The 15120-nt window shown below is 53.3% G+C and overlaps 1 protein-coding gene across 1 annotated transcript; it reads left to right on the plus strand.

Annotated features, from left to right (window-relative positions):
• The first annotated feature begins 1325 nt into the window (after positions 1–1325).
• TBX3 (T-box transcription factor 3) lies at positions 1326–14684 on the plus strand. The gene is made up of 7 exons (XM_059485193.1): positions 1326–2835; positions 4609–4876; positions 6088–6234; positions 8326–8402; positions 9729–9886; positions 11178–11881; positions 12488–14684. Exons 1-7 carry the CDS (start codon positions 2441–2443, stop codon positions 12932–12934), a joined length of 2196 nt encoding a protein of 731 aa, XP_059341176.1. The 5' UTR covers positions 1326–2440; the 3' UTR covers positions 12935–14684.
• The last annotated feature ends 436 nt before the right edge of the window (positions 14685–15120 follow it).

The following is a 15120-nucleotide window of genomic DNA, read 5'->3' on the forward strand; positions in this document are numbered from 1 at the left end:
CCTGTTTAAAGCAGGGTGGGGGGCGTCAGGAGATTCCCCCTCCCTCCCCAGGGCAGCCTAGTGATTCCTCCCAGCGCTGGGATACCCTGCCTGACACGCGTGGGCGCTCCGTGCCCTGCATGCCCACGACACGCACGGTCCCAAGCCCCCTCTTGCTGCCCTGCACTGTCACACACCCACACCCAGCAGCACCCACCCCCCCAAAAGGAATATATCTCCCCGCAAACTTCCCAGGAGGATCCTGCCCGGCTCTTCCCTCTCCGTGGGGTGGGATCAGGCCCACGCGTGCCGCCTTCCCCGGGGGGAGGCCGGCTCCTTGCGAGCCCGGGTGAACCGGAGCTGGGCCCCCCCCGCCCGGCGCTGCCCGGCCCGGGCGCAGGGAAAGCCGCACTTCCCGTCTCCTCCCCGCGCACCTCGTGGAAGAGGAGGGGTGTGGGAGCGTAACCCTGTCGGCGCCGGTGCCAGCCGAGTGGCCTTCATCGGCAACGCCAAAGAAAGAAAGAAAGAAAGAAAGAAAAGGAATAATAAATACATTGAAATCCCATTTTCTAGCGGCCTCCCGCTTCCCTGCGCGCACCCGCCTCGATCGGCAGCCGCCGGGGCCGGAGCCGAGCCGGTGGCGGCCGCCGCCCGCCCGCCGCAGCCTCCAGCCGCCCACCACAACAATAACAGCGGCGGCCGCTGGAGCCGAGCTCCGAGCGGGGAAAGAGCCGCAGAGCCTTCCCCGAGCCCCGGAGCTCACCCCCAGATTCTGGGGAGAAGGAAAGCGCCCGGCTCCCGGGCCGGAGGTGTCGTTTAAAGAAAGCAACTTTGCCGGGGAGGGGACAAACGGCGCGGGGGCAGCGGCCGGGGGTGACACCGGGAGCGGCGGGGACGGCAGTGAGGAGCGGCGGCCTCCCGAGGTGGCTCCGGGCCGGGGGGCACACGGGGGGACCCCGCCGCGGTACCGGGAAGGGGGAACGCAGCTCCGGACCCCCCCAGCGAGCCCCCCCCGCTGCCGGCGCTCGGAAGCTCCTACCGGGGCAGGGCGGCCGGGCAGCGCCGGGGCTGCCGGGGCGGCGGGAGGCCGGGGCCGGGGCCGAGGCGGCCCCCAGCACCCCCCGAGAGGCGGGCGCTGCCGGCCCCTTCCCTCCTCCCTCCCTGCTGCCTCCCCTCTGATCATGTTGACATATTCACACGGCCCGAAGTACTAGTGATGCTTTGCTGCAGCGTTACAGTTTCCGACACCTTCTTTTTATAACTCGGCGCTGTCCCCCTCCACCCGAGCTGTCAGAACCCCGCCTATGGAGCCTCACAATTGGTCCGAAAGCGTCAAAGAGCCAATCAAGGCGGCTCCAGCTCCCCTGTAACCCACAACACATCCCTACGATCGGGTGCACGCAGAGCACAGACTCACAGGGAATTCTCAGAGCCGAGAGGCTCCTACTCCCTCTCTCTTCTCTCTCTTTCTCTTTTCCTCTCTTTCTCCCTCCCCCTTTTTTCTCTTCCTTTCTCTTTCCCTCTCACTTTCTCTCTCTCTCATGGAGACAACAGTATAATTCTGGCAGATTTTTTTTTTAAGGCACAGCGAAAGAGAAAGAGAGGGGGAAAAATAAATTAAAAAAAAAAAAAAAAGAAAAAAGGAGGAGGGTGAAAGAAAGAAGAGATCCTGATGGAAATCAGGACACCCTGACCAGCTCCTGCTTGGGGAGCGAGGAAGGCGAGGCGGAAACGAGATTTCCCTACAAGTTTTTGCTGCTGAAGGTTGCTCAGGAGCCTTCCTCGGCCGGCGAGGCGGGGTGGGTTTGTTTGCTCCTTTCTGCTTTCCCTCCTTCCCCAGCCTCTGCTCTGCAGCCTGACCGTACGGAGGAAAGGTGGAGGGGTGGGGGGGAGGGGGAAGAGAGCCAGCCACCCTAAAAGAAAACCCAGCTTCGAGCCGTCACCCTCCGCCACGGAAGAAGAGAAGAGGGATTGGGACTAAGAGAAAAAAAGAAGAAGGAAAAAAAAAAAAAAGGATTTCGGCTTGTCCAGCTCTTCTGCGGCAACAGGAGCAGACAGCGAACCCGGTGGATTTTTTTTCTTCCATTCTTCGGCGTTTCTTTTCCAGCACAAGGACTTCCACTCAGGAAAAAAAAAAAAAAACGCAAACAACTAAAAAGCAAAACAAAGCCTCTGAGACCGAACACGAGAAAAAGCAAGACTAATAATGAACAATCCTGTTAATCCGCTGTCCCGAGGGCTGGGGATGTGCCCCGGCTCGGGAAGTTGTAGGCTGTAGAAGTTCTGCCTCTCCCTCATGTACTGTGCTGTTTAGAGCTTGTTACCCCCAACCCTTTTTTTTTTTTTTTTTTGGTGCTCTATTGCTGTTATTGTTATTATCTTAATTTTTCTTCTTCGTGATGTGCTGTTAGAAACCACTCCGGGACTACTCCAGCAGTAGGAAGACCGAGGAGTGGAGTGGATGAATTTACCGATGAGAGATCCAGTAATCCCTGGGACAAGCATGGCTTATCATCCCTTTTTACCGCACCGGGCACCGGACTTTGCCATGAGCGCCGTGCTGGGACATCAGCCTCCCTTTTTCCCGGCTCTGGCTTTGCCTCCCAACGGGGCAGCCGCCCTGTCCCTTCCCGGGGCTCTGGCTAAACCCATCATGGATCAGTTAGTGGGGGCTGCAGAGACTGGTATTCCCTTTTCTTCCCTGGGTCACCAGGCAGCAGCCCATCTGAGGCCTTTAAAAACTCTGGAGCCAGAAGAAGAGGTAGAAGACGATCCGAAAGTGCATCTGGAAGCTAAAGAGCTTTGGGAGCAATTCCATAAAAGAGGCACAGAGATGGTGATTACCAAATCGGGAAGGTAGGTCTGGCTTGGGGGTTCGTGCTTTTCCCCCCCTCTATCCCCCAGCCCGCAGTCTCTGCACCCCAGCAGGGCAGGGCTCTCTCTCGGGCGGTTTCCTCCGTAAATCTCCTTTCACCTGCACTTCTGGGAAGCTTTAGGAGCTGAAGATCCGAGCCCGTCTGGGGCACCAGGCTGCCGGGAACAGCCCAAGCGCGACCCGGCCCTGCTCAGCATGAGCGTGTGCAGGGGGTGAGGGGGTCCCTTCATGGTTCAGTGGCTTAATGCTTGCTGGAGAAGACTGGGAGCAGGAAGAAAATAATTTGGGGTTGGCAAAGGGGATGGCCTGGTTTTCAGCCTCGCTACACGCGGTTTTTCTTCCTTAAGAAAAGGGAATGAAGGAAAAATCCTATGGAGAGGCGCCTGGCTGCTGCTGGGGCAGGAGGGCAGATAGGCTCGGTGTGTCAGGCTGTGCCTCTCTCTGTGCTGGGATCTCGGCTGGGTTTGTGCCGCCTGGTTATGTCTGGAAATGGACAGAAAAGCTGACAAAACTCCCCAGCCGTCCTGCAGCCGCTGCAGGAGTGGCAGGGAAGGGTTTGCAGCTCCGCGCTGCCTGTCCCTATATTTATGTAACCTTCACGTGGGAATGAATGAACACACACGGCGCGTCCACGCTCGGCATTTCTGCTTTTTATAGGTTTACCCGTCTGAAATCTCTCTCTATATTCGCTACTCATTGACATCTGGACTCTTTTACAACTCTACCTATCGCTGTGATGATACGTAGGGTGAAAACCTCCTTTGCACCCGGGTGTTTTTCTAAGGGGCTCTCTGAGAAACCTCCCAAACTGCCCACATCTGATTTGCCAGGAGAATTACTCGAGGAAGCCACTCCTGAAAAGTCTTCTTAGATGGCCTTCAGCTGCCTTACTGGAGCTTCGCCTATTTGCAAAGCACCAGTTGCAGGCTACAGGCTCAGGGGAAAAAAAAAAATAAATAGAAGCCCTAAAAGCAGCAAGGAGAAAAAAAAAAATCTCGCCCGTTTTACAGCTTTCCCGAAGTTTTTGCTGTTAATTGTGGTCAAAAGTTTTTGCGTGAAAGCCTCGGCCAGTATTAAGAGCTCTTACATGTTGCAAAGTCATGTGTTTCCTTTTAAGTTGAGATTTGCTGAATGCCAACCACTCGATATAATAAACAGCAAATTTGTGGTATCCTGTTGCAGTTTGGAGCCGGAGCTGGGAGCGGGGATCGCAGGGAACCCTGGGCACAGGGGGGGATCCCCGGACAGCCCCGGCAGCCACGCTGCCCTCACTGGGGGTTTTTATTCTCGTCTGCGAAGTGTAAAAGTCCGCACTTTATCGGGAGCCCGGGTTGTAATAGTTCAGACGATTTATTTTATCGGGGTGCGATCAGCTCCCATTTCTTTGTTTAGCAGGCAAAAAGGAAACTAATGAGAGATCAGGGAGCCCCAAATGGGCCTTTGCTGTTTAGGAATGGCAGAGAGAGGTAGGCGCCTGCTGATTTCCAGGGAATGCGTACCTTTCCCATCCAGGGACCATTTTCTCCTGCAACTTTTAAGCATTTGAGAAACCTTTTCGCTGGGGGCGGTGGGGGGGAGGAGAGGAAACCTTTGTGCTGGACACAGACTTACTCTGCTGCTTTTGAGAGCCGAAAAAGTTGCTTTGTAGACACGCTACCAAAATTCAGAAGCTTATTTAAACGTTGTAATTAATTCCATTTTATTTTTCTCGTCTTTTCTTCCCCCCACTTCCTCCCTCCCCCCTCTGCCCATAGGAGAATGTTTCCTCCATTTAAAGTGAGATGCACTGGACTGGATAAAAAGGCCAAGTACATTTTATTGATGGATATTGTGGCGGCTGATGATTGTAGGTACAAATTCCATAATTCCCGGTGGATGGTAGCCGGCAAGGCTGACCCTGAAATGCCAAAGAGAATGTACATCCACCCGGACAGCCCGGCCACCGGCGAACAATGGATGTCCAAAGTCGTCACCTTTCACAAGCTGAAGCTCACTAACAACATCTCTGACAAGCACGGATTTGTGAGTGCCTTTTACACCTTCCTTTGCCCCCCTTTTCCCCTCCCTCGCCCCCGGCCCGAGCGGGGGGTCCCGGGGGGAGTGCGTGGGTCTCGGCGCCTGCTCGGCCGGGCAGGTCCCGCTGGCAGCTCCGGCAGGCGCCGAAATGAGGGGAAAACGGGGCAGAAACACCTCCCCACGCACCCGGGGACGGGCATCTAACAGTCCTTGATTTTTCCTCCCGCTGGGGTCAGGATTAAAGCCCGGAGTTTACTCTGTAACCTCCCCGTGCCATGCCGCGTTAACTTTAGGGATGCATTTCCAGCGCAGCGCAACTCGATATTTCTCAGAGCTGCGGTGACTTTATATATCTATATATATTTTTAATAAAGTCGATCACACTTTCTAAGCATAGGAGAACGATATGCATATGTGTATAAAGGGCTTAAAGGCCTAAGTACGCAAACGTTTAAATCTATATTAATCTGGATAATGTAAAGCAAGCCGGAGTGAAAATAAACAGGGACCAAAAGCAGAGGTCAAGTTGCCCATTCATGTCTATCCACTCCTTTACATTTACCGGGTGTGCAGAGATAAAAACTTACCCTGAGAGTGAAATCAAACAAACCTGCTGATAAGTGCTCTGTCGGTCCTGGCCATTTCTTTCTATTCCTGGGAACGCCTCGGCCTCGGAGCCGGGGCTTGCTGCTGGTGGCCGCGGCCAGGGGATCTCTAATGTGCCGAAGATTGCATTTGCTGCCGTGATTTGATTAGACGGTACATTTTTGCCGTTCGCAGAAGGCCTTAAGTGAATTGGGGCACGCAATTAGACCGAGCCGAGGCTCTCGTGGTGGTGTTGCAACTGGAGCTGCTGCTTCACTTGATTTTATTTTATTTTTTTACACTTTGAAATCAAAAGGCATTGCAGCCGGAGCCCAAACAGCTTGTCCCCCTCTCCCAGCAGAGCTCTGAGGGGATTGCCCCCTCTCTCCTCTCCTTCGAGAGGTCCAGCGAGAGCCTTACCCCGGCGAGCTGGAGCTGTCAGTACTTTTAGTTGGATGCTGCGAGGCGTGTGCGTGTGTTTGGAGTGTGCTTGGCGGGGAGGAGGAGTGAGGGGAGGAAGGAGAGGGAAATTAGGAGGAGAAAGTGCCGATGGCCGGGGGAAATGCTGCTCCTGCTGACCGTCCTCTTTCCCCCCTCCTGCCCTCTCTGCTGCCGGCCTCTGCTCCCCCCAGACCATTTTAAACTCCATGCACAAGTACCAGCCCCGGTTCCACATCGTCCGAGCAAACGATATCCTCAAGCTTCCTTACAGCACGTTCAGGACCTACGTTTTCCCGGAGACTGAATTCATCGCAGTGACCGCATACCAGAATGATAAGGTAAGGAGATTAAGAGAGGATTTGTTTTACGTGTTTTGGCTTTTAAGAGAACTTTTACTCTGCATTGTTCCCTTAAAACTCACGAAGCCCATCCCGCTCTTCTCTCTCTCTCCCCCCTCCATCTTTTCCCCCAAAACCTCCTTGATCCAACTTCGGGGAAGGCGCTGGGGGAGGGGGTCGAGCGCTCTCCTAATACCGACCTCGGGGAAGGCAATTAAAAGGAGGGAGGACTTGGGGTGAGGAGGAGAATGTTTAGGGGTTTTCTACCTTTTTTCCCCTCCCCAGTATAAAGAAAGGGATGGGGTGGGGTTTGCTGCTCTTAGTGTGGATTTAATCTAAGATGCATCAGGGAAAAAAAATATTAATAAAAAAGACTGGGCTCCGTGTGTCGAAAGACAGAGCGGGGAGAGCAGCGGGGCTAAGATTTTGTAATTCTTCCTGGCCTTTGTGCTGTTTTAGCTCCTTTAACAGCAATTGGCAATAAGGCTGGAGCGCACGTCTGGTTCCTATTATTATTATATTATGATTTTTTTTTTGCAGGGTTTTATTATTTTTTGTGGTGCAGAAATATGCTCTGGTCAGAGAGGGGTATCTCGCTTTAATTTAGCTGGAAGGGCTGAAAAAGCCCGTGTGAGGAAGTTCTGCAGCACTGCAAACGCTGCCTTTCCATTGCTGCTGGTTTGTTGTCACTTGTGATGAAGGTGGTATATTCGGGAGAGTGGCAAACGGCGAATTTACGATTATTAAGTCAAGTGGAAGGAAGGGAAGGAGCAAAAAAAGGGGCCTTGATTTTTTTTGTTGTCTGTGAATTACAACTTTGCGTTCGCCAGCGTCGAGCGCAGAGGCTCTGGATGCGCAGCGCCGCTCGCTGCAGCTCCCCTGTGCCCCTCTCTGCCCCTCTCATCCTTCACCGTAAAAATATCGGGGGTGAAAAGGGGAGGTCTGTACCCTTCTGCCCTCGGTCTCCAAAAAACCGCTTCCCCCTCAGGGCTCAGGCTATTTTCCTCTCTCTCTGCAGCCAGGTACTTGCAAGGAAACTGAAAGAAAAGGGGTGTACAGAGAGTAGACTTTGCTTTGGGACTTATCAGCAGGGCTGGCCGGCCCGCTCTATCAGCTGGGGGCGGCTGCGTTGAAGGACAGAAATGAGCATATTTGTGTGATTGCCATGAAATCGGCTGGGAAGCGGCGTGCGGAAGCGGTGGGGAGCCCTCGGCTCGGCGCGGGGGGAGCAGAAGGCACGGCCGGGAGCACCTGGATTAAAAGTCCCGCTGGTTTTAGCGCTGGGCTTTTCCTGCTCCTCCTGCTCCCGTGTGTGCGGTGCGGCGGGGGGTGACTCGGGAGCCAGGCTGCTCCTGCCCGCACTCGGGGTTTCCTTTTCGGGGTCATCCTCTGCTCCTAAATTGGGAACTTGATGTGCTCGCAGCCCGGCCCGAGATGGGAACGGAGCTGCGGGGAGGCGGCGTTCCCGTTGCCACTGCTCGCATCCTGTTCTCATTCCGGCCGGGCTCTGAGTTCGGCTCCATGCATCGCAGGCATTGCGGGATGTCCCGCACCCCCCATCCCTCCCAACAGCCATTCCTGAACCCCGAGGAAACCCAAACCATAAAACTTCCACACACACAACCCCCTAAAAAATATGAGCTGGCTCCTGGCACCCCTGGCGCCCCAACACACAGGGAGCATAATGCGATTATATAAAGTATTTTATTATAGCGAGGGGGTGGGTATGATTCCTTTGCGGTTTAATTATGGTATTTAAAGAGTTTTAAGCACAGGCATAACTTGCATGGATCTCATTGCACGGCTCAATTAATTCCGATGTGGTGGCAGCAACACGGGGCTCTTTCATTGCCACCACGGTCCAGGTCACCGGCCAGCCCGGCGGGGGACTGGGGGCGAGCTGCCTCCAAACAGCTTGGAAAACACAAGGATTCACCCCAAATCCAGGGACCTTTGCCCCCTGCCCTGTCCTACTCCTGCCAGCACTAGGGGAACTGGGAAGAGTGGGGTTTGCTGTTGTTTTATACTACAAAAATCTCCTTATTCTGCCCCAACCCCCTGGTTATTTTTTTTTCTCTCTCTATCCTATAGATCACACAATTAAAAATTGACAACAACCCCTTTGCCAAAGGTTTTCGGGACACCGGGAATGGAAGGAGGGAAAAGAGGTGAGTCTGGCTCGATTCTTTACAGGCGCCTCGTTTGGTTTGCATGTGTTAAGCTCAGAACACGAGCAGAGGTCAGAATCACCTTGCCTTGCCTCCAAACCACACTTCCCCCCGCCAAAATCCATAAGGATCTTGGCGTTAATAGCGTCAAACGGATTGCATGGGAATTCTTTCCTGCTTTCCACGTTTAGTTTTCACGTCACAGGGGATGGCTGGCCAAAGGGAGTGCAGTACATTGAGCAAATATTGCTTGAAAAAAGCTTCCCCTTACAAATTAGAGAGGGAATATTACAGTGTAGTTTGGATCTGGGACTGGAGAAGAGGGACAAGTGAGGGCTGAGCACTGCTTGAATCTCCTCTGGCATTTTTCTGGGGGTTGCCTGGAAAAGAGTAAAATGGAGGAGAAACACAGAAATAAACACAGAAATGGAAGAGCAACACAGAAACAGAGGAGAAACACAGAAATAAACTGTTTGGACAGAGGTATCTCATGAATATGGAAGTAATGAATGATAGAAGATTCTTTATTTTTTCCAAAAGCAGCAGGACAGAGTTTGTGCCCCAGGTAGGCAGACAGAACTCTTTATAATAGGACTCAAGACTTTTATTTTTAATATAAGAAGAAAATACATGGAGAAAAAAGGGACATTTTTTCCTTTAATGGGGGATATATCTGTTTTGTTATATTACAGGAGACAGGATATTTTAGCCATTTGCACAGGGGGTTAGATAATGAATAAATAGATCTGTTTCGCTTTTTTCAAACAAACAACAAAATAAAAAGGTGAGGGGAACGTGGTGTAAACCAAGAAGCCTCTCTCCCTGCCCAGCACACACACAAACATGCACACGCCAGCTCCTCTTGTCCATCAGTGTGAAAATAAAGCCAGCGCTGGAGCCACAGGACGGAAATGATTTCTAATTTCTCTAAATATAAATAGATTTTTTACTCCGGGTTAATTGTTGGTGAAAAGATTACATAAAGTGCCTAACAAAATAACCACTTCCTAGCAATCTTAGCAACCATTAAGATGGCTCATATCTCTGGAACATCCTTGCCTTTTAAAAGCTAATCTCCAGGGAATGCTTCCCTCTCCCCTCCGCCCCTTGTCTTTAATATCAGCCCTCGCTGAGGAGCTGCTCACGCTTCCAAGAAATCTCCTCTCATTAGCAGCCAAGCGCTGCCTGCCAGAAACGCGCTCTGCTCCTGAGGGGACCGTGGCTCTGATTCCCCGTGCCCCGATGGGAGCTGCAGGAGGGGCTGGGGAGCTGGGGGGGTCCCGGGGGGCGCTGGGGACCCTCTCCCAGCGGGTTCTGTGCCCGCAGGAAGCAGCTGACCCTGCAGTCCATGCGCGTGTACGATGAGAGGCAGAAGAAGGAGAATCCCACCTCGGACGAGTCGTCCAATGAGCAGACGGCCTTCAAGTGCTTTGCCCAGTCCTCCTGTCCTGCCGTGCCTGCCGTGGGCACCTCCAGCCTCAAAGGTGAGAGCTGTGGCCCCTGGTCTCTTGTGGGAGAGCCTGGGTGCCCGCTCTGTGGTGGCAAATCCTGGCCTGCGTCACTGCCCTCTGGCTCTGGCCTGTTTTCCTTCCTCCCTTCTTTCCTTCCTTACCTCTTCCCTTCTTATGCTTTGTCTCTTTGCTCTCTTCTTTCTATTCTTCCTCTCTAGTTTTTCTGCCCTCTCTTTCCTTCTTGCCCTCACTCTTCTTTCTTTTTGTCTTTCCCTCTCCTCCCTTCTCCTCCTCACTCTCCTCTCTCTGCCTTCCTCACTCTTCCTCTCCCTCTCCCCCCCCGGCCTCCCTCTCCCCTTGCTGCACATTCATCCCTCCCCTCCTTGGTTCAGAAAGGAGCCAGCTCTGAGTCAAGGGAGCAAAGACAGACCACGGGGCAAAAGTTCAGAACTGGAGTCACTCCATTAATATCCCTCACTGAATCTGTTACTAGAGGAAGGATCTTTCCCCTGGATACAGTCGCCAACTTTGTTATAGAAAAGTCACCCTGGGTTTCTCCGTGCGGGGTTGGGAGCTGTCTGCAGCTCACTGTATGTATTAATCCATCCCGGGCCGGGGGGGGCCGGGGGAGGAGGAAACAACCTCCTTTTTGTAGTTGCTTTCCTCGTTTCTTTCAAGGCCTGCCGAGCTGAGGGGAGGGGAGCTGGGAGGGGACCCGAAAAGCAAAGCAGAGCTTCGCACCTGGGGCGCTGAAATTAGGAGATGAAGTGCAGAGGAATCCAGCGAAGCCGTGCATGTGTTTGGGGGGAAGGGGGGCCCAGGCCGTGATGAAGACGGCTGTGACTGTCTCTGTGAGACTTTGCAAAGTTTGCCCGTTGAAAGGGATGAAAACTTTGGGAAACTTCATAGGAGACCCACCCTCAAGGCCCTCCAGCCCGGTCCCGAGTTGCTGCTGTCCCGTTCCTCCTCTAGCCCCGCTGCAGCCGGGGAGGGAAGGGGGGTCCCTGGGGGCTCGGCAGCCCCGGGGAGCTCCGGGGAGCAGAGCTGCTGGCCCCGGGCCCGCCCGGCTGGGGGGTCGCTGCTCTGGGCCGCTGCTTTGTTTCGCAGCCAAATTTGCTGCGTTGTGTAAAACTCGGGCTGGCTTGGACGGGGCGGGCGGTGGGAGCCGGGGGCTGTATTTATTTATATAATAATAAAGAAAGGGAAGGATTTCCACACAAACTTCTGGCCGGCCAGGAAGCGTCTCTGCCCCCTCTCCCAGCCCGGTGGGGATTTCGGGATGTGCAGTGCCGGATCCCAGCCCCGGGCCCCCTTTGTCTTGCAGATCTCTGCCCCAGCGAGGGAGACAGCGATGCGGACAGCAAAGACGATCCCTTGCTAGAAGGAAACGAGTCGGGCAAAATCAGCACGACCACCGCCGCCACCCCAGCGCCGGCCAGCTCCGCTGCCACCGCAGGGGACGACCCCCGGGACAAGGGGGGCAGCCCCTCCAAAGGGCACTTCTTCCCCGGGGACTCGGCAGGGAGTCGGAGCCGAGAGAGGACTGAGAAAGCCCCTCCGGACTCCCGGCACAGCCCGGCTACCATCTCTTCCAGCACCCGGAGGGGAAGCCTGAGCGGCGAGGAACTGAAAAGCCCCCTCAGGGATGGCCCCAAAGTAGATGAGAACCGACTGCTGGGGAAAGAGCCCTTCACCCCTCTGACGGTCCAAACTGACAGCACGGCCCACCTGAGCCAGGGACACTTGCAGAACCTCGGCTTTCCCCCTGCCCTGGCCGGCCAGCAGTTCTTCAACCCGCTGGGGAACGGGCACCCGCTGCTGCTGCACCCCGGGCAGTTCGCCATGGGGGGAGCCTTCTCGGGCATGGCCGCGGGCATGGGGCCCCTCCTCGCCACCGTCTCGGGGGCGTCCGCCGGGGTCTCGGGACTGGACAACACGGTCATGGCCACGGCGGCGGCCCAGGGACTCTCGGGAGCATCGGCGGCTGCTTTGCCTTTCCATCTGCAGCAGCACGTCCTGGCTTCGCAGGTACCGCGTTCCCCCCGCGCCGCCCCTGCGGGCCGGGGGCTCCGAGCCTGGGGACGGGGAGGGGGCAGCGGGAACCTCCTTTAAATTCCCCTGTGTGTCCCCCCCAGTGCCCCTCTCGGGGGCCGGTCACAGGGCTTGGCAGCAGGTCGGAGGAGGGAAAGCTGTGGGCGGGGAGGGTGGCCCAGCGTGATCCCTGAGCTCTCCCACCCTCCCCGCTGTCCTGCAGAGCCCGGGGCGCGTCCGGCCAGCGGAGCGGAGCCGCAGTCGGGGGGATGTGCTGGGGCTGCCCTGCGGAGCGGAGCCGCAGTCGGGGGGATGTGCTGGGGCTGCCCTGCGGAGCGGGAGGGGGCTGGACCGGCGGGTAAAGGGCGCAAGAGAATCGCCCGGTGGGGGGGAGAGTGCGGGAGACACCCCACGGCCATTTGGCCCCCGATGGGAGCGGGGCCGTGCAGGGCAGGGCCCGGGCAGGGTGTGCCCCATCGCCCCCGTGTTTCTGGCCCGGACAGCGGGAGCACAGCTCTCATCCCTCCGGCAGCTGCGTGCGCGGGGAGCACCTGGTGCCGTGCGGGCCGGTAACCCTTTCCTCTCTCTCCTCCCCTCCCGCAGGGCCTGGCCATGTCTCCCTTCGGCAGCCTGTTCCCCTACCCCTACACCTACATGGCAGCGGCGGCCGCCGCCTCCAGCGCCGCCTCCAGCTCGGTGCACCGGCACCCGTTCCTGAGCGCCGTGCGGCCGCGGCTCCGCTACAGCCCGTACCCGCTGCCCGTGCCGCTGTCGGACGGCAGCAGCCTCCTCACCACCGCCCTGCCCGGCCTGGCCGCCGGCTCCGCAGAGCCCAAGGCGGGCGGGCTGAGCGCCAGCCCCGGCTCCGTGCCCCTGGACTCCGCCTCGGACCTCACCAGCCGCTCCTCCACGCTCTCGTCCGGCTCCGTGTCGCTGTCCCCCAAGCTGGGCGCGGACAAGGAGGCGGCCACCAGCGAACTGCAGAACATCCAGCGCCTGGTCAGCGGGCTCGACCCCAAGCAGGACAGATCCCGCAGCGGCTCCCCGTAACCCCCGGCCTCCGGGAGCGCATTTCAAATCCGTCTCGCAGTGCACTTTGTTTGAAAGAAACCACATCCTCCACCCCGCGAGTGTTGTTTTTTTACCCCCTTCTTTATTTTTTTTTTCCTCCCTACTTCTATTTTTTTTTTAATATAAAATCCCGCGGCGTTTATCTGGTGGAGCAGGGAAAAAAGGATCGGGGATGAGAGAGCGCTGGGTCGGAGGCTCCTCACAGGGATCGAGGCACCGGTGGGGTTTGTGGCATCCTCCTTTAATTTTCTTTTTTACCAGTGTAAAAAAAAAAAAATAAAACCCAAAACCAAAACACACCGGGAAAAGAAAAAGAAAAAAAAAAAAGAGAAAAAAAACCCTAAAAGAAAAAATAAAACAAAAAAAAAAATCAAACAAACTTATGAATAAAAATTAAGTAAGAGAAGTGATTTTTTTTCTCTCCTAAAGAAAAGCTTGTAAGTAACTCACGTATTGGTTTTTCAACAGTTGTTTCCTGGGCGGGTTGTTAACCACAACCCCCTTAGTCGACATTAAGGGAAGCTGTGTGTTTAAAATATTATTGTGATGTCTGAGAGCCAGTTGGTGGCTTTTTTTTTTTTTTTTTTTGCATGTTTCAGAATAGTCTGCTTTTTTTTTTTTTTTTTTTTGAGGGGGGTGGTGGTATTTTTTATTTCAGTGGGGTTTTGTTGTTTATTTTTAATGCTCGTTTCAAATCCCAGGGAAAAAATTATTATTAATAATAATAAAAACAAAAATAAGACCTTTGTCCCTCTACCTTAAACATCCTCCCTTGTAGCAACAAAAATAAGACGTGTAGTTGGAAAGAAAAAAAAGTGAATTTATTTTATCTATAAACCTCTGTAGCTCGACTGTAGATTTATCACAGCTTTCCCTCTTTAATTGTATATGCAATAACAAGGTTTAACATACTGAGAAGAAGAAAAGAGTGGACACTATTATTAAAACAAAGTATTTATGTAATTATTTGATAACTCTTGTAAATACGTGGAATATGAATACTCGAAATTAAACTTTAATTTATTGACATTGTACATATCTCTGTAAATACGACTGCAGCGGTCTTCTTTTGTTTCCTTCTGTTTTTATTTTTAGTCGTTTTCATTTCAAGTTGGTAATTCCTTTAAACATAGATCCCGACCCAGAGGAGAAATTCCCCCGTTTGTGAGGGCTCAGTTTTTAAATCAGAGCTCAGCCCAGAAAAACCTCCTCCTTTGGTCAAGGAGCCGAATGCAAAAGGCAAAGCAGAAAGAAACCAAATTATTCAAAGACCTTAAAAAAATTCAAAGAGAGAAAAAGACAAAGCAGTGTGCCATGGTAGCTTTTAATCCTCGATTTCTTCGGTGTTCAAAATGTCAACAACCACAAAATTATATATGTTTATACACGACAACAGGCTTCTCCAGTGGCTTGAGAGAAAAAAAAAAAAAAAAAGGTGAAGATTCTAGGATTTTCTGTACTTTCTATTATTTTTGCCCATTTCCTCAGTGCGTCAGAAAACAAACCCGCAATGGAGTTTCACTACTGTGCTTATTGTTGTCTTTGTTTGAGTGAGTGCATATTTTCTTGGGTTGAAAGTCAGGTGCTCAGAGCTGGTTCAAAGAAAAAAAAATGAAGGTATATTTTGTGTTATATAAATGTTGAGAAGTTCTTGCTATTTTTTTTTCTGTAATTTTTTTCTCCCCTTTTAAAAGTCACTGAAGTTTCAATAAATTTTTATTGAAATGTCTTGGGCGTACTGTGAAATGCCTTCACCCCAACCCTCCCCGAAGTGCCTGGGAGGATGGAGGGGTTGAAAGATATATATCCCTCTTCTGCCTTTCTCCTCCACCCCCTTTCCCGTTCCCAATATTAAGATATTTCCCCTGCAAGGAGCTAGTACGAACCAGTCGAGATGGTGTCATTGGAATTGTTGGGGGGAAGGACGAGTTTTAAGCAAGCTGTTTAATGTACCTTTTCCGTCTTTATCCCTCTCGCTTTTAAAGTCGATCCAGAGGCTACTAAAGTCACCTCTTTTAATGGAACAATATTAAGTGGCGTTTGAAAAGTTAATGAGAAAGGCTCAGCTATGCTTTTATCTGTCATAAATTAATAACGCAAAAGTGAAGAATTAGAGAATAGATCAGTTAAATTTTAATGCAGAGCCCTCCTTCAAAGTTTCCAGG

The sequence above is a fragment of the Ammospiza nelsoni genome, chromosome 18, assembly GCF_027579445.1.
Source record: "Ammospiza nelsoni isolate bAmmNel1 chromosome 18, bAmmNel1.pri, whole genome shotgun sequence".
NCBI classification, from domain to species: Eukaryota; Metazoa; Chordata; class Aves; order Passeriformes; family Passerellidae; genus Ammospiza; species Ammospiza nelsoni.